Raw genomic sequence first — 26,267 nt, 5'->3', positions numbered from 1 at the left:
AATGGAACAGCCTTATCTCGAAACGTTCATAAGAAGAAAAGATACCTTGGATAATTATAGCGTACCTTAGGATGTAAAGGGCATTCTTTCATCTCTTCTTTGGCTTCAGGGATAAACACAGGTACAACACCACTCTTCGAAAGAGCTGTGTACCTTGGTGCTATGGGATCGATGACCTAAGAGAGAGGGAAAACAAGAATGATCTTTATTACGATCAAAACCTACTAAGAAATAAACAAAATCTTTTTAATTCCAAAGTCGAGAAGAGATAAATGAGTATAAAACAAGATATTAAAGGATTAAAATAATTTTTTTTTAACAAACCTTTTTGTTAAGAGCCCAAATCTTATCCCATTCCATGTGAACATTCGCCTTTGATGAACCCTGAAATAAGAATGGATATAAAATTGGTCGATGTTACAGTATCAGGCGCTCGACAAAAGCAACTGCTTGCGTTGTTTCAAAAGATAAGGACTGTAACAAGGTTAAGTAATTCATATGAAAGTAATTCAATCATCTCTGGGATTTTTAGTACCCCAAAAAACCTCACAGTATTTTGCAGACCCCATTCTAATCGCGCGTAGTGGTGCAGGGTTCTAAGCCAGTATGCGTCGATTAAACCCTTCACACACCAACATCACTATGCATTTCTCCAAACTGTTCTCTCTACGTTTCCAATAGTATTTACCAAGAGAATTTGTATGGCAGTCAAGAGCTCCTTAAGTAGCGGATCATGTCCTATATTCTTATTACCTTCAAGCTTGATTCACTCTAAGGGTTAATGCGATGCAACTTCACGTGCGTCAATTCTTACCAGCAAACTGTTACCTCTATGAGCAACGGGTGTTACACTGCAAACGATCCAACACCATTTTTTTTTCTTTTTTCACCAGTCTCTCATGAATTGCACTTCATATCAGCAATTCTACAATTTTAAGTGATGTCCAAAACTTTCTCAAAAACTTATTTACAACCTAACTCATCTGTTTGCAAAATCCTTATCTCACCTGTAACACGATAAACTCCCTCAAACCCTCTACAGTCATTCCTCGTCTAAGCACGCCACGAACTGTGGGAAATCTTGGATCTTCCCTAAGAATGTCATGAAATCAGAAACGAACTTCAAGTTACATAATCTTAGCCCCCGTGAAGAAGAAATTCCTTCTTGTAAAGTGAGGTCAAATAAAAATAATAAATAAGTAAAAAAATATAGACAAAAACAAAAACAACAACAACAACAACAACAAACGCAACACCAGTAAATGGTGCGAAATAAACTGCATGTAACACTCACCATCCCTCGACATATCCTTGATCGACAAGGTAGGTTAGCTTTCGCTTGGACATGACAGTGTTTTGCAGTGTGAGCCGGCTGAATTCATAAATATATGGCTTTCGGATGCCTGTGAAAGAAAATCGGTGAGAAAACCTTTGTTTATTGGACTGACTAGCAGCGCCTCAGAAGTTTATGCCAATATCCTTATCCTCGCGCATCTGGGGCGTTTTTTAATCTTCTCGAACGGGTTGTAGTAAAACGCACGTTAGCCTTGCCTTTCGTCAACATTCCCTGATAATTTACTAACAGGGGTTTCGATAAAAGTCGGTCATCTTACCGACAGTCTACTGCTAACTGTAAGACCTCTGACTACCGTCTGTTGAGCCCGCGAGCAGGCTTTTGTGTTTGGGTTTCGCCTTACTACATGACCGTCTTTAACACCATCGGCATCGTCTCATGGACAAATTTATTAGAGAGATATAGCACCACGTTTACGTTTACATGAAAGGCAAGAGTAACCACGTGACCAAGTTTTCCCCGCCATTTTTTATGCTTGCCGGTTAAGTTTTGCCGTTTCAACGTGAAAGTACACTGTTTCGTACGTAAGATTTTCTTCACTTTTTTTCTCTCACAGAGTAGAAGTTAATTGCGGGAAAAAGTGCACCAAAACTATTCCCTGTAAGTCATACAAGGGTGCCTTCAAGTCCACCATGACACGGGCTCTCGCGAAGCTAACGCAGTTAAGATTCGCACTATTTTACGTGAAACGTGAAAGAGCAAGCTGACGTTTGCCATTTCATGTAAACGCGATGCTAAATCTCTCTATTGAAACCCCCGACTTATCTTCATTTGTACTCCTGGACGGAGTCAGTATAGCAAGCAAAGAAAGCTCCTATGGGATAAACAACTGACTATGAGCACTTACAAAGTGCAATTGCAACAGAACCATACTTACCCAACTGTTCAATAAACCAATAGTACTGTGGATCACGGTCATGATACTCTGTGGTTCTCAGAGCATGAGTTACACCCTCGATGCTGTCCACAATAGGGCAAGCGAAATCGTATGTGGGATATACTCTGTTGAAAAAGAAATAAAATACAATGAAATAATCCTTTATATATAAGAATTTCCTTATTTTCCACGAAGCACTTTCGCCTGGGCGTCCAAATGGCCTTAGCGCCCTTCACTATAATATTTGTTTTAGTTCTGTCTTTGTTACTTTTCTGAATACACACGTTCCATCAGAGAGCAATTTTAAAAAATTACGAATCATTTTTTTTTAATTTAAAATTTGTTTGAATCGTCTTCATCCTTAGCGCCCTATATCGCCGCCTAGTTTATTGTTGTCTTTTGAAAATTTTTCTTTCTAAGAAATATACTTGCAATAGGTAGCCTTCCTAAAATCAAGGGTTGGTTTTTAACGTCGCAAACAAGGACTGAAAGTATCAAAACGTAGCTATTTTAGCCCTTTAACTGAAAAGATCCCGTGAGTAATTCTCCCTTCTGCCTGCCATACAATTCTTATGATGCTAGTTTGGAGAATTTGGTATTGGATCTATTAATAACCTTCTTGTTGATATTTAGTTCTTATTAACCGAGCGGGAGGTCTGTATGGGAGAATCTTGACCGGGGTCGCCACTGACAGACCTCACTGCGTTCGGTCTGTACCAGCGACCGAGGTGAAGATTCTCCCATACAGACCGACCTAGCTCGGTTAATACGATGTTTATTATATGGCTGTGTCTTATATGCCAATTTTTTATATTCTTTGAACCTGTTTTTTCTAGACCGGTCCAGATGCCGGTCTAGATGGGAAAATCTAGACCGCTTTCAATATTGATTTCAGCCAATCAAATTCGTGAATTCGGTAGTTCCCAGTCCTTGTGAGACACAGCCATATAATAACTGTCTTTATCCTCACCACTTGTCTAGTTGATATTGTACTGATAGCGTGGGGAAAAATTCTGGAAACGAAAAAAAGTCAGTCATACTTGTATTTTGTTCCAGTTCGTACATGTTCCTCCGGTTTACAACGATACATTGTTGGATCTCTCATGCAGCCATTTTCAGACTGGTAATCAAGCTTAGCTCTCAGAGCAAATCTCTGGCCATATTGTGTGCCTTTCTTCATCTCTTCCCAAACTTCGAGGTTCTTCTCTACCGCTGGGGAAGCAATTGTGAAGTGAAAAAGTAAGTACATCAAATAAAAGTTAAGGTTAAGATATGGACAGAAAGCGATAAGGATTGGTGTTAGAGCGCGCTCCTACAGATCAGTCAAGACGGAAACACCGAGGAAGACGTCGATGAAAAAATGAATTTATATTTTTAATTAGTATTTCACGAATTGCTGCACGCGTTTGCAATCTCTTACGGCTCCAAACCTCAATTTCAGCATAACGTATTTTAATAGCGTAAGGTTCCGAATAGAATCTTAAATAATTTGCCGTCGGGATTCCACTTTGTTAGGGAATTTAAGCAAACTACGACGGCGACGGCAACGAGAACGTGGAAAAGCAATAGATCTAATTGGCAGAACAATAGCCCAGCACGTGCATTTTAAAACTTTGTACATTTCTTAGCCGTCCTTTGCAAAACAGCAACGTGAAATCCCCAAAATTTGCGTCGTCTGCGAACCGAAACCGCGGCGGCAAATTATTTTAATTTACATTTGGAACACAACGCTACTTTTATGCGTTATGTTGAGTTCGAGGTCTGGCGCCCTATGAGACAGTAAACACATGTGGCCATTTTCGAAATTCTAACTAAAAGTAGAAACACATTTTTTAATCGACGTCTTCCGTGGCGTTGCCATCGTGACTGCTTAAGTTCCCTGTTGTTTTGCAGAGGACGGCTATGAAATGCATAAAGTTTCAAAACGCACGCTATTGTTCTGTCCATTGGATGTTTTGTTTAGTCACATTCTTTTTGCCGTCGCGGCCTAATATTGCTGCGTGACAATATTTTTCCATTTAATAACCCAAAACTCACAGTTGTCCCTGTTGGCAGACTTGATGCGTTGTTCCCTCTCTTCCTTCATTCTGTCTGCAGGAGTGTCATCCGCGTAAGCTTTTCCTTCCTTGATCATTTTCTCAGCAAACGCCATGATTGTGTCAAAGTGGTCTGAAGTGTGCGTGAACATGTCTGGCTTGACCTTCAACATTTTGAGATCTTCCAGGATGACCTAACCAAAAACAAAATATATTTAAGAGGGACCTTAAGCAGTCAGGACGGCAGCGCCAAGGAAAACGCCGATTAGAAAATGAATTTCTATTTTTAGTTATAACTTCGAAAATGGCTGCATGTGTTTACCGTCTTTTACAACGCCACACCTCAATTTAAGCACAACGTATGAAAGCAGTGCTAATTTGTCGTCGCGGTTTCCGTTCACAGACAACACAAATTTTGGTGATTTCACGTTGTTGTTTCTCAAAGCACGGCTAAGAAATGTACAAAGTTTGAAAACGCACGTGCTGAGCTATTGTTCTGCCAATTAGATCTTTTGTTTTTCCGCGTCCTCGTTGCTGTCGCCGTTGCAGTTTGCTTAAACACGAAGGCGCGCTATATAAGGAAGCCTTCCCTGGGAAAACCTAGGCTCATTTGTCACTCACCGTTGACGTGCGCGGGTCAAATTTCAATGCTGGTAGACGAACAAAAGGAGCTAATGAGATATCTATTGTTTACTTCCACCAGCATGGTGGCAATGAGGTAACGTGCGAACAAGCTACTTCGATCTCAAATTTACCGCCACAAATAAAGACAGTTTCCATTGGAGAAAGGAAATACAAATCTCAAAAATTCTTCTATTGTGATGAAGACATAAAACAATTTTGAGGAATGCGCCTGCTGTTCTCTACTTTGGAGTAGCTGTAGCTCAAGCTGACTTGACTCTAAGAGTTCTACATCACACGACGGTTGATTGATAAATGGTCCGGTGGGACCTAAGGCTCGTTTTATAGCGCGCCTTCGTGTTTGAGGTCCCTAATAATTGAAACGTGCCATTTTCATATGCTTCATGAAGTCAACTCTTTAACTCCCAGAGGTAATTAACATGGAACTTATGCAGCAAACAGGTAACGAGAATACTCAAACTTATCAGGTAGAAGTTGATGTCTTGATCTAACACCAAATTCTCGTACTGTGTAGTCATCCTTATCCATTTAAGAAAAGTTTAAAGGATGATAGTTTCTAAAGAAGCTGATTGGGGCTGCGTCGGTGGGGGTAACGAAATAATTTGAATATATCAACAAAGTTGAAATGGTAAATTGGCCACCGTTACAATTATAAAAGCTGACGTTTCGAGCGTTAGCCCTTCGTTGGAGCGAAAAAAGATCGGAGCTAAGAAAAGTTTACACGCCCATGACCCTAGAATTGATTTTTCCTGGCCACTAAAGGATGAGAAAGGGAAATATCGCACTGTCCTTAAACACTGTACTTAATACCGACCTTCTCAAAGTCAGCATTCTCCTTGGCAGGGTTCGTATCGTCAAACCTCATGATCATTTTGCCATCATACATGTTCTTGTAATACTGGTTGAGCAAAGCAGCTTTAGCATGGCCTATATGAAGGTAGCTGGAACGAAATATGCATTTTACATAATCATGCAAATTTTTTGAGGACTGAGGAAACGTTTAGAAGTCTATTTTCGTATGACATCGAAAGGTGCAGTTGTACGTGTATACTACATTTATAGCGACCGTGTTTTCAGAACAATCTTGGTTTGTAAACTCAATCCAGTGTGCTTTATAGATAGAAGTGCTTGACTCTGGAGGTTAAAACTTTGATTTCTCGCCCAGAAATACGGTTCATTTCATCGTTTGATAGCAGGAAAAACAGTGATAGCAAAGCAAGCCCAAAACGGCGGAAACCACCAAAAAACCCAACCGACACACAAGCAGTGAGTCAGTTTTATCAATCTCAGGTGTAAGATGTTTATATTCGGAATATTCAGTGTTGTAAATGACCACATTTCGTTGTCCATACTATTCTTTATAAGACATTCAAGTTCTTAACGGTTCCTCGCGTAACTTAACACCGCGTCAAACAGCGCGTGACGCTTTCAAGAAATAATCCTTCATTTTTCCTCGAGACGCGAGCTTGGGACGCCTGTGGTATATGTAGCTCAGTGATTTACTTGGCCCTTGCGGCCTTTGCTATAAATACCACTGTTTTTCACAGTCATCAAAAATACATACACACTACCGGTTAGTCAAACAATGTGGGAGAATAAACAGCGCGATAGCAGTCGCAGAACGAAATAGCGTGGAAGGTTTGGGTTGTGTCACAGAAGGAACAAACAAATGAATGTTACCCAACCTCACTCAATATGAACCAAACTCTCTTTTTTTCACTCCCACACTTCTTTCGGCCATTTATTATCACGCTTTGTTTCACTGGCTGAATGCCCAGAACAGGCTAAAAGCAGTAAAATAGTTCACTTGTAAATAAACATTCTCTAAGAAACATACCAAGTGGACATAACTCAAAACTTACCCACTGGCTTCAGGCGGAAATCTTGTCACAACATTTCCCTGAGAAGCTCCAGGAAGAGTGACATACTTGCCTTCTGACTTCATTTTTGTCTAAAATATGGGTAACAAAAACAAACTATAAGTGAAAGCCAAGGTTCAAACAAAACTCAACTAGAATGTTTATGTAATTTTGCTTTTAACATAACTTTACTACCTAATTTTCAAAAACTTCTCAAACTTTCCTCATGTAACTGATATAATGTACCTTGTAATGTACCGTGTATTTCATTTTATTTTATTTAGCTTCGCCAACCAGCAGGGACACCGCAACAGCTTGCGCCGATTATTGCGGGCCCAATAAACCCACCCATCCCACCCCAGGGGAAGACATCCACCACACACTAATCTCGTGTGTGGGAATATAACGTCTCCTACCCCAACCCTGCAGGAGACGGGACCTCCATTTATTCGTCCCTATCCGAGAAGACTAGAATATCTAACCATTTCTTGATGTTATAGAAGGCAGCAAATTCTTCTCAATTATTTTAAGACCCTGAGTGTTGGTCCGGCCGGGGCTTGAACCCTCGACCTCCCGCACAACAGTCCAGCGCTCTATACATTCAGCTAACCGGGAGGCGGTTGTATATTGTATATTTCATGTGTTAACTGCAATTTTTAATTTGTTTCTGAACTCCTTTTGTATTTCATATTTTGTAAATACATTTTGTTATACTAATTACATATACATCCTAATTAAGTGGCCCCCATACAAACAAACTTGAAGCTGAACTGAGCCAGCCTGTAAATTGGCCATTGTAAAGAGTTTCGAAGCTGACATTTTGACTGTAAGCCCTTTGTCAGAGTGTATGAAGGGCAGGGGTGCACTAAAAAGATTCTTTTTTTTTTTTGAGTAGAGAAGCTTATATTTCACTGAGAGGTGTGTCTCATTATCATCAATAGTGTGCAAGTTTACACAATATGAAAACACTTACACCCAACTGAGAAGGATCGCTATGAGTCTGACTTGGTAGTTTATCTGCAACATTGCAGAATGGTGGCTGGGCGCTGCAGAATGTCAGCCATCGGGCAATATGTTCAAAATGGCAACCCGGCTGGATCAGGGTTTCAACTTTGCCTTTCACTGAAAAGGCATGAAAAGTTTGAGTGATAAAGTAAAGTACAATATATTTACATAAGCAGGCTTGGATCACAGTTATCTCAGTCAGTGTTCCAAAAAATCATCAAAGGGGAAAAGAAGACAAGAGAAAGGGAAATGTGAGAGAAATAAGGGAGGTAGTAAAGGTGGGGGCCTGGGTAAGGGAGGGGAAAATGGGGGCAGATACTATGTAGCGGAGAGAGGGCCGGGTAATAAAGAAGAAAAGGGAGAAGGAGGGGCAGTAGGAAGGTATGGAGAGTGGAGAAGTACACAGTGTAGAAGGGTTCAGAGAGGAGTGAAGAAGAGAAAGGAGCAGGCAAGAGGGATAATAAATGTAAGTGAGGAGGAAGACTGGGGGATGGGAACATAGGGCATAGAGAAGAGAAGATGAGAAAAATCAAAGTGACACTGCTGACTGTATGGTGAATTTGTGAAACTGTATTAAAAGTCAATGTTCTTGTGATTCCCAGAAACAGAATTAAGCCATCATTCCCAAATTGATCCATCATTATATACCAGTCTCTCTGCCATTTTTGATCAAGTATGTGCTTTCCAGACTCCTTCCACTGTGCCAACACCTATACACACAATGCCCTTACTGAATCTCAACATTATTCTAAATGAAAAATTTAGAGGCAGTTTTTAATTCTGCCCTTTAAAAAAAAAAAAAGAAAAAAGGATTCTGAAATAAAAAGTACTAAGAACTTACACACCTTTTAATGCACCCCACACAGCAAAGTCAGCTAGTGTCGCAGAGTGTCCAACAAGGAATGCAACTGGTGCAAGGCTCTTGTTTAAGGACTCCAGAGCCTTACTGTTGGCCTTCTGGTTCTCCATACATACACTAAATTCCAGCCAATGATCAACCTAAAGATGAATTGATTTCAGTGATAAGTCATTGTTTGAATTCTCTACTACATGTAAGCTTGCATTTACCTAAATTTAAAATCATAAACAGGGTCAAAGCAAACATTTTTTTTTCTCTTCACGTGGGCACAAGTTGTGGTTAACATTTAGTTCCTGAATCAATAGTCAGGTGAAGCAATTAACTCATTACCAAAACTCTGATTTAAGAAATTTTCCCTGAAGGTAAAAGATGAAAGTGTAATATTTCCTTGAATAAGCACCCGTGCAGCTGTTAGGCTGAGACAGTTTAGAAACTCAACGTCAAAAACTTAAGGCTGAGATGGTCTATAAGTCCTTAAATGGCCTCACACCCAGTTATTTGTCCTTGAAATTCATTCAGAGGAGTGATGCGATTACTTCTTACAATTTGTGCGATTCTGAAAAATAATAAGCTTGCTATTCCCTTGCCATGTACTAACTATTATAAAAATAGCTTTGGCTATAGTGGTGCAGTCCTCTGGAACAGCCTTCCCTCAGTTGCTAGGCAAGCAACATCTCTGACTAATTTCCGACGATTGTTAATTAATTCCAACATGGCATTCATGTGAAACAGGCTTTAATTTACCTTCTGTAATAGTTAAGTAATATTTTAAATATTTTAAATTAGACTAATATACATAGTTTATACATAGTATACATAGTATACACAGTTTTTTGTAGTTAGTTGTAGCTTCTATAATAAATTGTTAATGCCTGATGTATTTTACCGTGTTTAAATAAAGATGATGATGATGATGATGTAAGCACTCTCCCAAAATAAGTGCCCACCCACTGGGCCATAATGTCAAACACATGCCCCCCCCCCCCCTCACTTTCTTAAATAGTAGGGATACAAGGAAAAACTATTTCAATTGCCACTTTTTATAGCCTTTTACAGCCTTGACTTTGGCAGAATCAGTGCAGGTTAGTAGTTTCTTAAAAAGGGCCCCCCCCTAAATTAAGTGTCTCTTTCTAACAACAATTTTGAATAGCACGTAAGTCATGTGCTTATTCAAGGACATATGGTGTTCAGGGTATGCCTTTGCTCAAATGTGTTACACATAAACAATCAATTGTTAGGGTATAAACCCAAAAATAAGAAAGAAGAAAAAAGGGAGAAAGACAGAAGTTTTATTTCTTTAAATCATTGGTTTATTTATAGCATATATGATCTCCTCCTGGTTACTATGATCAAAACTCTGGCCCCAGTGGTAAATCATCAGTTTTATAGATGACCAGCAGGTCTTTATTTCAGACCATGATAATAGGTAATAATTGGTTATCAAGTCTTACCTCTGATGCTTGAAGTGCATCTTTTCCATACAGACCCAGGGCAGGATACGTGCGAGCCAAATATCTTGCAATTGTATGATCACTGCTCAGTATAAGGTCACTGTGAAATAAAGTATAGTTAGATTAATTTTCTCACATCAAAAATTTCTGCCTTCTTCTCAATAGAATAAAGGCTGATAGTTTCGAAAGAAACTGTTTGGGGCTGCGTCAGTGGGAGTAACGAAATAATTTGGATATATCAACAAAGTTGAAATGGTAAATTGGCCACCGTAACGATTACAAAAGCTGACATTTCGAGCGTTAGCCCTTCATCGGAGCAAAACACAAAGGGCTAACGCTCAAAACGTCAGCTTTTGTAATCGTTACCGTGGCCAATTTACCATTTCAACTTTGTTGATATATCCAAATAATTTCTTCTCAATAGAGCTTGAAAGTGTTTAGAACTACCCCTTTATGAAACAGCCCTGCCACCATACTCTTCCTACTCACTCCATGATAACATGCAATGTATGGATCAATTTTAGGGATTTTATTAATTTCAGACTGAAGTAGGCATATATTAGGACATAAGTATGTGGGAGACAGTTCAGCAGTAGTTGAGGCAGATTTTTCACCAGTCTTTCTCTTCTGTCCATTCAACGAGGTGCACAGTGAACCAATAGGCCATTTTACAGTTGTGTACTTAGTTGCCAAGCCTTTGATTCAGAGTGAGGCTGAAGGTGACCTTGTTGTGATAGAGACCTGTATCTACTTAGCATGATAACAAAGGGATTTACATTTGAACGGCAGCAAGGTTTGTATCATAACAAGGTCAACCCTAGCCTCCCTCCCATTCAAAGGCTTGGCAACCAAGCACACAACTGTAAAATGGACTAATTTGGATATATCAACAAAGTTGAAATGGTAAATTGGCCCCCGTAACAATTACAAAAGCTGACGTTTCGAGCGTTAGCCCTTCGTCGGAGCGAATGTAAAATGGACTATTGTGTTGTTGATTGAATTGTTAGAACATATTACAAAAATCACCCAACAACCAAAAAGGAGACAAAATATTAACAAACAAACACCTTTATTAATGACTGTCTTTAAAATATATTTGAATGTTTTCCAAAAAACACCCAAAACTTGCAGGTGGAATGGCTATAGTAGCTGGCTCCATTGTGGAGAGTAGCCAACTGGAAATCACCGGTTGATGGCTTCTAATGAAATCCCTGCAATTTTGAAGCTTGAACATCCAACCCAGACATTTGGAACTTTTGAAGATTAGTTTGTACAAATTCTGCCTTCTCCCGACCCCTGGGCCCAAAATTGTGTTCAAATGCCCCACCCAAGTGCTGGAACTGATTGTCAATTTTTTTCTGAAAGGCACAGTTTGAACCATGACTTTCTTGTAGAATTTTTCTGCTCCTTTTAACACCTGCATAACATGTTTATTTCATTGAAAAGACTTGACAGTTCTGGCTGAAAGTCCTCACCCTAAAGAATCCCATTCCCAGACAAGGATGTCAGTAAAATGCTCATGGTTTGGGGAGATTGAAGCCATGAATTGATAGGCACATAAATAATTCAAGTTACATGAATATATATCTAGAGGTTGCAATAGCAGTCCCAGAGCAGTTACTGATCTACACACTTGCAATGAGCTAGATGCAGCTACCCACAGGCAGCCTTCACACAAAAGTCACTGAACTTCTCATAGAAACCTTGAAATTCTCTTTTATTTGGTTGACTTTTAGGAACAACAAAGAAAACAAAAATTTAAATAGACCTCAAAGTACACAAAAATGCAACAGGAAGAGTCTAAGCCGTTGAAATTTCTCCAGAAGTTCAGCCCTTGCTCGGAAGAGGAAGTCCCCCCAGATCCTCAGAATTATACACCCCTGCTATTCTAACAAAACCACTGAATATACCAATTTTTTTTTTTTATTGAAACCTGTGTTTATCTTAACAACTTACTTAGAGATCCTGAGAGAAGTATTTTCACCCCACTCTACTGTCACAGGACATTTGTCCTTGAGGTGTTCAACAGTAAGAAGTGTTACTATGAAAGGAAAGATACAAAAAGTTCTCAAAAATCAGTTTTATACAATCATGTGATAAGTAAGAGTGTGAAAAGAACACTGAACCAACCCTTTATTACCCAAGATATGATACTAAGCTATCCTCTCAACCAGTTTCTATACATTTCCTCATAGATTATTCAAAGGAATTTGGTGTTATATCAGGATTATACTTTTAAGCTGATAGATACAGGGTTTTCCTTTTCAAAGAAAGTTGAAGTCGGATGAAAGGGAAGCAGGCGGAGACAATTTGGGTGAGTAGCGCCCAGCCTGAGTGGCGAAGGCGCGAACAGCTAGGGGGGTCCGGGGGCATGCCCCCCCCCCCCCCGGGAAATTTTAAACATTTGAGCGCTCTGAGATGCAATCTGGTGCATTTTGGGTGCTTAAATTAAGGAAATGAACAGGCTTAACAACACAAGAAATGACAATGTATTTGATAAAATGCAGCCCTTTTCTAGCACGTTGATTGGCAATACCGGGCACATTGCTTATAAATATTAATGTAAAACAACACTCGAATCGATCTGGAAGAATTTCACATAAAGATATATTGACACAGAAATCAAAGGTAAACAAAAATACGAACATCACAGAAAATATTTCGCAATTAATTGCATCCCACACGATCGCCTGAGACTTACTTTACTTCGGACTTGGCCCAAGATAATATTTGTGATGCTTTGGCTTAGTGAGAATAAGTAGTTCCCAGTTAAAGTATATCTGTTTTAACTAAAACAGTTAAAAGCGGATAAATCAAGAAGATAATCGACCTTTCAAATAGTAATTTATTGAAATGCAAAAATTGAATAATTTACGTATCTTTAAGCTTGAAGGGATGCCAGTGATACATGACTTGACCGCGCAAACTTGTACTGAATGTCACGTACCAGTACACGCGCAAAAATTCTACTTCGTTTTTTGCTGAAATATGTACTTTTTATCGATTTCCGTTTCTTATACGTCATTGTCAGACAACATACAAAGTGTTTATTATTTATCTCAAATATTTTAAATTATATAACAGCAAGGACTCTTTTAGTCGCCGGCGACGGAGCCGTTCGCAGGCGGCGAAAATCGCCGGTCGCCGGCCGAAAAGGAAAACCCTGTAGATATATCAATTCTCACCACCTATTTGTTGGATCGAGTATCCTCTTGACAAGGAGATAAAACATGCTAATCAGTTGTAAGGGTGAAAGAGTTACATGTTTAAACCAAGTGCCTAAATGAACACAAAATATGACAGCCAGAGAAAAGAAAACTTGTACATATTCATTGTCTTTCACCCTATTTATGTTCTAATAGAATTCACTTGTTTTTGGATTTTTTATATTTTTGGGAAGGGAAGGGAGGGAGCCGTAAGTATTGCGCTGATGAGGTGATGCAATATATGTGTAAATAATGATATTGATTTTAACCAATGGAATGTCACTGTTGGTGATATTGAAATCAGTGCCCCCTTCCTTGAGACAAGAATATTATTTTTTTTTTTAGAGTGCGGAGTTGCGAGTTTTCTCCGAAAAATGTATTAACTTAAAACTACTTATCATTTCAAACTATGTACAATTTTATGAAGCAAGTAATAACTCATGATAATTCTTAGGCGAGGACTACATTTTTTTGTCGATCTAATAACGCCACCGAGAGTTTTAAGGAAAGTCAAAATAATGGTAAATCACTGTTCGCGGAAGAAAAAAAAAAAAAACTTGAATTCAACATATCTTTACGTTGTTTCCTTGTACATGTCTCGACCCGTAGGATATATTTCCTACATTCATTATGAATCGATCGATCTCGAGAGTTCTATGAAAAAATCAAAGAAAGTTTGTAACAAAACGTAAACTTCTCTTCAAACCAGCGAAACAAGTTAAGGCGTTTAAGATATTTTTACGATCGCTTTTCCAAAGATCAGAGAAATCGATCATTTCAAATTTAATTTTCCTAGGATTCCCAGGATCTTTGAAGAAATGAACAACAGATACATTCGATCGAAGGTTCTGTGCATAAAACCACTTACCTGGGGGTGGCTGGGAAGAAGATACAGTCACTGTAAGCGTCTTCATAACGGCACTACAAAATTGCGAAGATGGAACAAAGGATCTGAACAAGAATCTCTGCGACCAGACAGAACAAAAGTAACCTGCTCTCAGTTTAATCCTACCTATCCTCATGGGCACATGAGCGAGTGAGCCGGGGTTAAGTCAAAGACGCGCCGTATATGTTAGTGAACAGCGGTATCACTCCATCGTCATGTTACATTCATCATTGCATTCCTCTTGCATCACCAGTTGCATGCCCGAACATGCATGCAAACCGTGATCACGTCGCGACATAACCTGCAGTGAAGGCGTCTCATGTGGGTGAGTTAACGTTGAGAAGCGCACGATCGTTTAATTTGAAGTTAAGGTTGACATTAGGGGGGAGGGAACAGGAAGTTCTCTCCCCCACCCGCACCCACGCGTTATTCCTTTTTTTTTTTTTCTGTCCCTCACCCCTTTAGTACAAATCTCTTTCTCTTTCCAGCCTTTCGCTTCCATCAAAAAAAAAAAAAAAGATAATGGCTATAATTTCCACTAAAAAATGTTAGATAACTTCATTGGCTGAATGTAAATAAAGGTATTATAGTCGCAGAGAAATCAACTGAATGCTACATTCTAATCAGGCAGCACAGGGCGAAAACCGTAACCTGTGAGCCATGGAGTAAAAAATAAATGTACATTAACTATATATTATTATTATTATTATTATTATTATTATTATGCGTTGAACTTTTGAAGACTTTGCATTTCCTTTGTCAAGAGACTTAAAGTAAGATATAGACTACCTAAGCAACACATTATAATTTTATTACTCAGAGCCATATAATTATGTAGTTTAGGTTAGTGATATTTTTTCTCAAAAAGAGAATTGTAACTTGCAAGATTTTTTTTTTTACCTTTTATACAGTTTCATGTTAGATTCCGGGTTGTATGAAGTTACTCAATAAAGGTTATTTTGTAAATTTAATGGTAATAAACTGAGCATTGAACTCCATTATATATTATTATAGTTGTCGGGTGTTCCACTGGGTAACGTTGTTTGAGTCTCAGAAAATTCCCGTAGCTCAGAGACACAACACTTTTCGCAACAGATGAGCAGTTCCAAGGATGTCCGATAACTGAACACTTCCAAGGAAGTCAGGTACCATTATTATTATTATTATTATTATTATTGTTATTGAGATGACGCCGGATAGTGAAGACGTGCGAGGTTGAGCTCCTCGAAACAAGATGCCCAGGAAAACTAAGAATATTAAGTGGACCGTAGCGAATGAACTCAGATCTCCTGGAATGCAAAAGAAACGCACAGGAGCTCGTTAGCTCAAGTGATGCGCCAAGAAATAAGAACGGGAGGAAAAAGGGCTACATTGAAGTAATTACTGACCTCTGGAATGCAAAAGGTTATGAACATCTTTCCATTAAAAGTCAGAACCTTAGGGATCAAGCTTCGCGACTAGAGAAAAACGCGTCCTCTTCAAATATTTCAAGTCCTTTGGATTCTAATGGTGATATTTGGCAATCAAATATACTTGGAAATAATGATATCTCGATAGACGCCACTGACGAAAATTCAAGCAACCCAGATGCAAATGTGCTTTCTCAAGACCCAAATCTGCATTCGTCGAACGTACAATTCTCTGAGGAGACTCAATCAACAATTGATGCAACTGGGATCCTACTACTGAAAACGCGTCAAACATAATACCTGATAATTTGCCGCATTATGAAGCTTTTGAAAAGCCCTCCTTGTTTGAATGGGGGCTTTCAAACGATGGAAGAGCATTGTTTGTCAAAACGTCGACAATCGATAATGCATACAATGAAATCTCTAAATGGCGAAAGAACACCTTCCTCGTTCCATATGGAAGACCAGGCAAGAATTTCATCGATCAATTAACAAAACATATAAATACATGGAACAATGGCGCTGAAGGGAAACATGTCTCGCTTAAGGCAGCTTTTGTGCTTATGGCTGTTGCTCTCCAAAAGCCATATAGAAAGTCTAAAGAAAAAGATCATCAGGAATGCTTAACCAAACGACTTGCTTTGTGGAAAGAAGGTGACATAGATGCTTTGCTACGTGAGGGGCGGATAATTCAGAGACGACTTACAAGCTCTAAACAAACGGTAACACCTAACAAGGCTAAAGTTTTTGCTAATCTTGTGATGAAGGAGCAACTTCATTCTGCCATGAGATACCTCAGTAGTGACGATGGTGGAGGGATACTTCCTCTCAGCGATGACGTCATAAGGCAACTTAGAGAAAGACACCCTGATGCACAGGAAGCCCAATTGGATCCTTACTTTTTGGTTCAATTGAAGAGGTCCCAACCACGTTATTCTTTGAAATTGATGGTGAGATGGTGTGTGAGCCTGCACTGAGGACCAAGGGCTCCAGAGGTCTCTGTGGAGTTGATGCTGACGGGTTTAGGAAAATTCTATCATGTAAAACTTTCAAGAGGTCTGGCAAAGGACTTTGTGATGCTCTCCGCCGCTCTGTTGGCCAGAAGACTATGTACGGAGTACGTGGACCCCAGTAGCATTGAGGCGTTACTCTCAAGTCGTCTAATACCTCTTGACAAGGGTGAAGGAGCAGTCCGACCAATTGGTGTTGGGGAGGTACTGCGCAGGATCATCGGGAACGGCTGCGTCACAAGGGTAATAAAGACTGATGTTATTGAAGCTAGTGGCTCATTACAAGTATGCGCAGGACTGAAAAGTGGAAACGAAGCCGCCATTCATGCTATGCGAACCATCTTGGAAGCTGATGACACAGTTGCAGTCTTATTGATTGATGCCCCTAATGCCTTTAATGCCTTAAACAGATCTGCATCACTACATAATATTAGAGTATTATGTCCTCCAATGGCAATATACGCTATTAATACTTACAGACAACCTGCACGGCTTTTTGTTATGAGTGGTCAAGAATTGGAATCTGTTGAGGGCACCACACAAGGGGATCCACTGGCAATGAGTATGTACGCCATCAGTATCCAGCCACTCATCTCACAACTACAAGTTCTAGTGCAACTAAGCAATGCTGGTTCTCCGACGATGCTGCTGGAAGTGGTTCACTTCTTGAGGTTAGAAAGTGGTGGAATGTGCTCTCTGAAAGTGGGCCTCGACTAGGCTACTTTCCGAATGCCAAAAAGTGCTGGCTAATCACCAAGCCAGAGAAAGAAAGTGCTGCAAAGGCAGTGTTTGCCGACACTGAAATCAACGTGACGTCTGAAGGTCACAAGCATCTTGGTGCAGCTTTAGGATCTAGAGCCTTCTTAGAAGAATACATTGGAGACAAAGTAGAAGACTGGGTTAGCCAAGTTACTAAGCTTCCGGAATTCGCCGTTTCCCAACCTCAGGCATGCTATGCTGCATTCACTGTAGGACTGCGTCATCGTTGGACCTACTTCTTAAGAACACTACCTGATATAAGTGATCTACTTGAGCCACTTGAGAATGCTATAGCAAATTTTTTAATTCCTGCCATTACAGATCATCAAATTAATGAAGAAGAGCGCAACCTACTTGCTCTCCCAGTGCATTTGGGCGGACTTGGTATCGCAAACCCTGTAGAATTGGCATCTCAAGCGTATGAAGTCTCGGTAGCTTTTACTGGACCGCTGACTCAGCGTATCATACATCAAGATCACCACACTCCAGATGAAGCAGACAACAATGCTGCAAAGTTCCAGGCAATAGCTAAGAAACGTGAGGCCCTGAAAGAATTTGAAGTGAGGGTAAAAAACATGTTAACACCGAACTCGCTCAAAGTGAAAGAACAAGCATCAGAAAGAGGTTCCTCCAGTTGGCTCACTGTCATCCCGTTAAAAGACCAAGGATACGATCTCAATGAAGGAGAATTTAGAGATGTCCTTAAGCTGAGATATAATTGGGTATTCTCTGACATCCCAAACCGGTGCTTCTGGGGTGACATCTCTGACGTGGACCATGCGATGACCTGCAGAAATGGCGGATTTGTGATACAACGCCACAATGAGATCAGAGACCTGGAGGCGGCACTGCTTAGCACCGTATGTAACGATGTGGAAATCGAGTCTCCCCTACAACAGGTTACGGGAGAAATTTTGAATAATGGAGCCAATACTTCCCAAGATGCTCGTCTTGATATTCTAGCCAGAGGATTCTGGGAGCGACAGAAGTCTGCATACTTTGATGTCCGGGTATTCCACCCTTACGCTGACTCCTATCGTGAGAAGACATCTGAGCAAGTCTTCAAACAGCACGAAAATGAGAAGAAATGAAAGTATGCCAGTAGAGTATTAGAAATAGAGCAAGGATCCTTTACGCCCCTGATCTTTAGTACCACCGGAGGGATGGGCACTGAATGCAAAATTTACCATAAACGCTTAGTTGAACTCATATCCATTAAGAAATGTGAAACATACTCTACCACTATGCCCTGGATTAGAGCCAAAATTTCCTTTGCGCTCTTACGATGCGCCCTCTTATGCTTAAGAGGTATAAGAAAGAAGAGAAGAACATTTGAGACATTCGATACAGATTTTTTAACTGACAATGCTATGGCAAACACAGGCTAGACATTTTTAAAATTTGTTTTTACAGTTTTTTAGAGTGAGTGTCACTTCCCTTCTCATATACTTTTTTAATGTAATTTACTCTTACGAGGATAATTTCGATGCACGTTTTCTGAAATTCTTTCAATACGAACTAGTAGTTGCTTTCGCGATTTTTATATGTAGGTTGTTTTTGTTATCAAAGTTAGTTTGGGTCTGATACGAGTCTGATCATAGAGAACCGAATTATTATGATTATTATTGTTGTTGTCATCATCTTTACTAACCGAAGCGTGTATCCAATAGCTTTTCTTAGATTTTTATCAGACATTTTAAGCCTTTTAACATGATTTTTGTAAATTTTTTGTGATTATTATTATTATTATTATTATCTTATTATTATTTCTTTTCTAGTATCTCTTGTGCAGGTTACGCAAGAGTTCTATTGATCAAAAATACCAGTAAGATTTGTTTCACTTTAATCTATTTGCTCATTCATTAATTTTATCCTTTACCTCGTTCATTCAGCCATTCATTCATTTACTGATTCACTGTCCTATATGTTTCTATGACTTTTGACAAACAGATTCCATGCTATGGTGCACCAGTTCAGTAACAGAACAACATGGTAAGAACAGAAAAGTGGCACATGGGGCACAGCTGGGTGACTGTCACTGTTGTTCTTACTACATTTTTGAAGTCTTCTATGATCTTTTACTGTACAGACCCACAGCAACAAGGGATTTATTTGTTTTATATGATAGAAAGGCAGAATGTTGTTAATTTTGACATCATTTATGCATCTGCCATCCAAGATATCATGTGTAAGAACCAATCAAAATAAGTGTATGATTCAGTTTATCGTAGTAAATGTAAACAAACCATTTGTGCAAAAAAAGACCCTTTAATTAATATTGTTTCAACAAATGTAATTTACTGACTAAGATAAATGACAAATCACCACAAATGCCTTTCAAAGTTAGGTGACATCAACTTAACGGCCTGCTCCCAGTTGGCTTGTTAGCTCAATTGGTAGAGCGCTGCACTAGTATCGCAGAGGTCAGTGGTTTGAATCCCGTACAGGCCTGATTTTTTTCAGGTCTGATTTTCACTATTGCATAAATAGCGCTATCTACTGCGAAGGATTGTGCATCATACATATTTAATACCGCAGTTCAAAATATATGAACTTCATATATTCATTGTATCTTAGGTGACATGTGTAATTTTTAACATAATTACAAGTACACAATTTATATGTAAATTTCAAACTTTAAAAAAGGAAAATGGACTGCAGAGTGAAAAAAAGCAACACGTAAATGGTTCTTCTGTGACATTACATGTCTTTTTTTTCACATGAAATCGAGGATCTGCAGCAATATAATTTAATTTTTTTCTCATAAAATACATTTTCTACTTCCCATTAAATGAGTCTCAATAACTATTGTAATATTAATTTTATAAATAATTCATTGATCTCGAACTCTTATAAACATTGACTAGAGTTTTGATTCCCCCTTCATAAATAATACAAAAAATTCAAAGTTTTGCATATGCATTTTCATATCCACTCATACAAAATTCCTACATATTTTTTTTGAAATATTCATAGCAATCTTAGAGTAGTCAATCTAAATGGGACTTTTTAGTTTTGTGAAGTTTCTTGACAATTAAACCAGGTAATAATGCCATAACAGCTATGCCACATAGCTTAATGACAACATTAAAAGTAAAGAGTTCATCTAGAGATGTCAACTGTGACAAAATGCAACCAGTCTGGCAGCATATAAAATTGTATGGCATCAGGCCTACAAAGGTAAAAAAGAAAAAATAATTTTATTAATAATTTTTGATTTTGACTTTTCATCAATTTAACCTGAAAAATTTTCATAACAAATCAAATTAAACATAACCAGCAAGTCACGTAAATCTTACCAATTACAACTGAGAAAAAGAAATGTGTGATAGGTACTTCCAAAACTGGGGATGACATGTTTAAGAACCAGTTGGGAGACATAGGAAACAGTCTCAAGAATAATAAAAAGAAAAACAGACTATCAAGGTTCTCTTTGACCTGAAAAATACAAGAAATGAATTTGAAAAGTCAGATTGCTCTAACTTATACATGGAATTAGCTTCAAATGACATTACTAGTGGGTGCCTTTTCAATAAAATTAACAGATGAAGTCAAAATTTGGCAAGAACAAAAAAGTGGCATACAAAGCACAGCCAGATACATATGTCACCTATGTTCTTGATTTTGACTTCTTCTGTGATTTCTAACACACATGTAACTGTACAGACCCACAGCAACATGGAATCTATTTTTTTTTATGATAAAAAGAAAAACATCATTGATGGTGACATAATGTAAGCGTCTGTCCTTTCTCACCTTGTCCTGCAAGGCCTGGATCTTGTCTGGAAAATACTGAAGTAAAAGCACTTTACCGAATGCTTTAGATAAAAGATAACAAAACGTGGCTCCACATCCAGTCAAGATGCAAACCAAAGGAAATCCAGCCCACATACCAAATATTGCACCAGCTAACAAATTCTGGAAAAAGATTGCATAGAATCAAGGATAAGTAAAATTAACCCTTGACACCCTAACATCAGTGTGCATATTCTCCATACCATTCTCTACACATTTCCCAAGGTGCTGATGACAAGAGTTTGAGTAACAATCAACTTGAAGATTTATTCTTCAGTTGGTGATCATTTGCTTTATTCTCCTGACCTTAATGTGTGATTCAGGGGTGATATTGTAAAGAGAAATTAGATGCTGGTCACTCTTAGAGGGTCCAATATTATCCCCATAATTGATATTTTTCTTTCCTCGCATCACCTTGTTGAAAATGTTATTGATTTTGTCACAAGAAATTTCTTTCTGGTCACACCTTAATTTAATAAAGTCAAAAATTTCCAAGCTGGTCATCTGCAGTTTGTTTTAATGAATCTTTACCATGTCTACCAACCTCACTATTTTGTTTTCTTTTTCATCAATATTACACTAACTATTATTTACAAAAAAAAGGTTTTGCACTATTGACAAAAACAGTCTTACCCCCGGTATCACCAAAATGATCCAATATCTTTCGACAAAGCTTCTTTGAAATTTTTCAAGTAGCCTTTTTAATATTTTCATTATGATTTTCATTTTGCTATCTTTTTTTTTTTTGTATAGGTAATCACATTACTTTGAGTGCAATTTGGAATAAATTAGCACGAGTAAATTTTTTCAAAGACTAACAAAATTGCATGAGCCCGAAGGGCGAGTGCAATTTGTGGTTTTTGAAAAAATTTACAAGTGTTTATTTATTCCAAATTGCATGAGAAAATCATGTGATTATCTATTAATAATATACATAAAAAAATACAGGGTAGCTTCTCATAACTACACAGATGAAAAGCGCGTGCATCACGTGCAAAAATAATTTATTCAAACCCTGCAAGTGACATTGACCTTGACATTGATATTGACCAATCATTCTGACCAATCAGAATGTCTGGTTTGTTTCTTTCTTTGCACTGAATTAACTCTCTTCTGCACTGAATTAACTGAAAACTGCATTCATATTAACCAATCAGAACTGAGAAATTTTTTCATGTATATTATTAACAGCAAAATATTCCAATTTAATTTTAATTCTTCATTCATCTTTTCATGTATTTATCAGTTCATACCTAGGTATACTGACATAATTCATTTCTTTTAATAATCCCTTTACTTCTCCTTAAACTTTCTATTTATTCTGTTATTCCATTATGAATACCTACCATAAAAACAGACCCAGGGATAGCAAATGTCTGCTTGTATAAATACGCACTACAGAACAGCAGAACCACATAACCAAAATTTTCTTGTCTGTATTGCTTTAATAGACTGGCTAATGACTTGAGATCCTCAAGGTCACTTGGAAAATGGAGCTCGTAACTAAAAAACACCAAAAGATCAGAACACAATACAATTATACTACATTAAAGTGCTACTGAAACGAAATTTTCGTATCTGAAATTTTTGCTCTAACCTGTAGTTTTGAATATGGTGATCATCATGAGATAATTTGCTTTGGCCAAAAAGAAGCGAAAAATATCTTTTTTAACCATTCAATTCAAAAATTTTACACAAAACCATGTCCGGGCTCTGGTACTGAGCAAAATGGATTGATGACGTCACTGGTTGTGTTCACTCCGATAGCCTGGTTTATTTCACTCACTGTTTGTTTGTATTCGTGGGCGAAGGAGATGGCAGATATTGAAGTTTTGTCAAGTGAATCTTCTTTTGAACGAAGCGAAGTTGTCTCCAGTAGCGAAGAGGAAGATGGTGGCGTAAAATGGGGTTGACAGGCCTACACGACTCCCCAGCGTGTGTTTAGAGTAGCCTATTCAAAGTTTAGCCCTCACGAGTATGTCTTTGAGCGAACGCCCTCTTTTGTAAGATACGAGCGGCAGATTTTTGTATAGTTCGCTGAGTAGTGGTTGTGTTTCTATTAAATGCCAGTTTTTCATGAGAATTTGCTTTATGTGTGGCACTGAGTACGCACATCAGGGATTGCGTCTTTTTCGAATCGTTCGCCTTTGTAGATGTACAACTATTTTTTTGACTGTCTTGATCATTAAGTTGTCTTGATTGCTTTCAGCTTGCGCCACGCGCGCTGATTCGATCGTACTACAGTTCTTAGTGTTCAGTGTTCCAGCCGTTTTGGCTCGTTTTCTTTTCTTTATTTCGGTATTAAAACGACCGATTTCACGTTCATAGAGGCAGATGATTGCCTTTACTGTTTCTTGCTCCGCATTGTTAAGGATTTGCTTTATCTCATTTTTGAAATCCTCGTCTGCTCTTATTTTGGATATATCAACAAAGTTGAAATGGTAAATTGGCCACTGTAATGATTACAAAAGCTGACGTTTCGAGCGTTAGCCCTTCGTCTGCTCTTATTTTGGCCCTCGCTCTATATTGTAGGGATTCTGGGCATGTTCTGCTAGGCATTTGGTACAGAGGCATTTGTTCGTTATCCTCAGACTTGCCAGGTAGATCATCTTCAGTGGCGGTGTTGTATGAGGCTTCCATGTTTTCTTCATTCTCTGAATGGCATTGCTTTGGCCCGGGGCATTTAGTAACCCATCTGCCGTTATAATGTCTTTCGACATTTTCTGTAGATGGTCCGGCAAGACCGCGGTTTCGATCCTAATCTTGTGGATCTTGTCAGTTGCCGATTAACTTAATAGACTGGTAGAGATTCGTTCTCGGTATCAGTCGGGAATTTTGCTCCCTAACCAGGCGAACCTCTCGCAGATAGCCAAGATGCCGATATTGCCGCCGATGAAGAAGACGAGGTTGGCATCTTGCCCGAAATCCTCTTTTTCGGCTTCCCAACATGCAAGCCACACTCCATGCTTTTACCCTTCTTTCACAGAAGTACACAACCAGTGACATCACAGGGTTGTTTTGGCTGCACCAAGATGGCCACCAATTTTGATCTCAGCCGGTCAACTTCGAATGGTTAAAAATGTACTTTCCGCTATGAGTTGGCCCAACAAAAGTACACCGCGTTTGCAAATAACGTCCAAACTCTATCATATTGCAAAAAATCTCGGATATGAAAATTACGTTTCAGTAGCACTTAAACTCCATAACATGTTCAATCCTTCTAGTCAGTCTTGTAACTCTTAAAATTCCCAAGATCTGTTTGTTAAATCTCCTCTCCAGCTGCGTCACATTTTCTTGAGATTTATTTATACGAATTTGTGCTAATCAAGATAACAATTTTAAGTTTGAGTATTCTCACTACCTGTTTGCTGGATGATGGAGGGATATTAAAGGGAGAAGTTACATGTTAATCACTTCTTGGAGCTTAAGGGTTAAGACTTATATACAATGACAGTCTCTCTTCAAAAACTCTCTGTTACACTTAGTTATAATAGCCATTTTTGCAGAGAGACAGAATTCCTACAAAGATGTGGGCATGTTAGGAAAGGGAGGTTGAGAAAAGAAATTTGTCTTCCTTTTCTTCAAACCACCCTTGTTAGTGTGCATACACGTTACAGTTTAGTATTAAGGTTGCAGTGGAAACTGGGTGGCCCCATGGTTAGTGCACTCAACTCCGAATCGAGAGGTCCGGATTTGCGCCCTGGCCAGGGACATTGTGTTATGTTCTTGGGCAAGACACTTAAATTACTCTCATAGTGCCTCTCTTCACCAAGGTGGGGGTAACCCTGCGATGGATTAGCATCCCAGGGGGTTCTAGAAATAGTTGCTTCATGCTACAGTAACCGGAGTTAAGTATTGGCCTGAGGGGTCACTTAGCTCGTAGACAGACTTCCCCATTTTTATTAAGATTGCCAATGAGGACTCAAAGTGGAAACTGGTAAATCATCAAGAGTGGTAAAATGCGGGTGACCAGGTCACGATTGGTTTTTATTTGGCATCTGATTGGTTCAGAGATTGGCGCGAGTTTTCTGAACCAATTGCAGAGCGACGTAAAGCAAAACCAAAGCAATCCTGTATCACTTAGGACTACCAACTGAAAATTCCCTAAATGTCTGGTTTAACTGGATTCCTTAGAGCTAAGTCCTTCAGAGGAAGGAATTGTTGTCTCAAACCTCTGCTAATACTAGCCGAGCTAACTCCCTGCGATCTTACCAGCTTACCTTTTACTTTCGTTAGCCCCCGTGGCGAGATTCGCTGTGAATGGCGGTCGAAACATCGACACTAAGGTAAGAAAAAGCGTGGCAGAAAAAAAAGTAGAACCAATGCCTAGAATACAAAAGAAAGTTCTCTGTGTTTTGGAAAGTGTCCTCATCATTCTGAGACGGTGTTCGAAAACCCGAAACCGTACAAATTTAAAAGTCGCTGAGAAGTTTTACGGAGAAGGATGGGAAAGCGCCGGCATGTTAGTTTGTATGTAACCTCGCCAGGCTAGAATAGGAAGTTAGACTGGTGTCGAAATTTTTAGTAAAATCGCGTGATTTCGAGGTTGTCACGCAAAACTTCGTCTATTTTTCATTACATCTACACCACCGTGATATGGAAATTACGTCGTCGCTTTTTAGTTGACACGCTCAAACAACAGCAAGATTTCTTTAAAAGAAAAAGAAATCGAAAACATCGATGAAAACCGCTCGAATCGATAGTCCTTACACTGCAAAAGATCCATCACATGGATTTTTCCTTTGGAATGGTCTTACTTGGATGCAGAAGGAAGAAAGATTTTGCGACGTCACTCTTAAAATCGGAAAAGATCGAAAGTTACGAGCTCATCGCGCTGTATTAGCGCTATCGAGCAAGTACTTTGAAGCGCTTTTCGGAACGGATTGGGTCGAAGGAAAATCAAACGAAGTTGAACTTCTTGGTTTCGATGAAGACGCCATTACGAATTTGGTTCGGTTTGTGTACTCGGGAAGTGTCGACATTACCACAGATAATGTTCAGTACGTCCTGGAAGTCGCCAATTATCTGGGAATAGAGTTCGTACAGAAAGAGTGTATACGATTCTTGGAAGAAAATCTCAATAAGAACAACTGTCTGAACGCTCTTCAAATCGCAGACA

General features: G+C 38.9%; 3 protein-coding genes and 1 pseudogene across 3 annotated transcripts in view; 2 read left to right on the top strand and 2 right to left on the bottom strand.

Annotated features, from left to right (window-relative positions):
* LOC111339527 (bifunctional glutamate/proline--tRNA ligase) overlaps positions 1-14,340 on the bottom strand; it is a 31,991-nt gene extending 17,651 nt beyond the window's left edge. The window contains exons 1-14 of the mRNA XM_022946203.2: positions 14,158-14,340; positions 12,040-12,124; positions 10,084-10,183; positions 8,619-8,772; positions 7,742-7,890; positions 6,772-6,860; positions 5,724-5,850; positions 4,269-4,461; positions 3,272-3,443; positions 2,232-2,356; positions 1,295-1,403; positions 1,008-1,092; positions 325-384; positions 66-176 (exon numbers count right to left, since the gene is read on the bottom strand). Of these exons, the coding sequence (XP_022801938.2) occupies positions 66-176; positions 325-384; positions 1,008-1,092; positions 1,295-1,403; positions 2,232-2,356; positions 3,272-3,443; positions 4,269-4,461; positions 5,724-5,850; positions 6,772-6,860; positions 7,742-7,890; positions 8,619-8,772; positions 10,084-10,183; positions 12,040-12,124; positions 14,158-14,311 (1,713 nt within the window). The 5' untranslated portion in view covers positions 14,312-14,340. The remainder of the gene's footprint in view (positions 1-65; positions 177-324; positions 385-1,007; positions 1,093-1,294; positions 1,404-2,231; positions 2,357-3,271; positions 3,444-4,268; positions 4,462-5,723; positions 5,851-6,771; positions 6,861-7,741; positions 7,891-8,618; positions 8,773-10,083; positions 10,184-12,039; positions 12,125-14,157) is intronic.
* A 1,501-nt stretch (positions 14,341-15,841) lies between these two features.
* LOC148716228 (uncharacterized) lies at positions 15,842-19,348 on the top strand (annotated as a pseudogene).
* Positions 19,349-19,601: 253 nt separating this feature from the next.
* On the bottom strand, positions 19,602-25,612 carry LOC111339538 (transmembrane protein 41A). Its single transcript, XM_022946218.2, has 5 exons — positions 25,369-25,612; positions 22,495-22,651; positions 21,110-21,271; positions 20,653-20,791; positions 19,602-20,525 (listed from the first exon to the last, which is right to left on the bottom strand). The coding sequence occupies exons 1-5, from the start codon at positions 25,521-25,523 to the stop codon at positions 20,344-20,346; spliced, it is 795 nt and encodes a 264-aa protein (XP_022801953.1). The 5' UTR covers positions 25,524-25,612; the 3' UTR covers positions 19,602-20,343.
* A 216-nt stretch (positions 25,613-25,828) lies between these two features.
* LOC111339528 (uncharacterized) overlaps positions 25,829-26,267 on the top strand; it is a 1,512-nt gene continuing 1,073 nt past the window's right edge. Inside the window, exon 1 of the mRNA XM_022946204.2 lies at positions 25,829-26,267. This exon is cut by the window's right edge and continues 1,073 nt beyond it. Within this exon, the coding sequence (XP_022801939.1) occupies positions 25,829-26,267 (439 nt within the window).

This window comes from Stylophora pistillata, chromosome 14 (assembly GCF_964205215.1).
Source record: "Stylophora pistillata chromosome 14, jaStyPist1.2, whole genome shotgun sequence".
Taxonomy (NCBI): domain Eukaryota; kingdom Metazoa; phylum Cnidaria; class Anthozoa; order Scleractinia; family Pocilloporidae; genus Stylophora; species Stylophora pistillata.
This window is presented reverse-complemented; position numbering and strand designations above follow the sequence as displayed.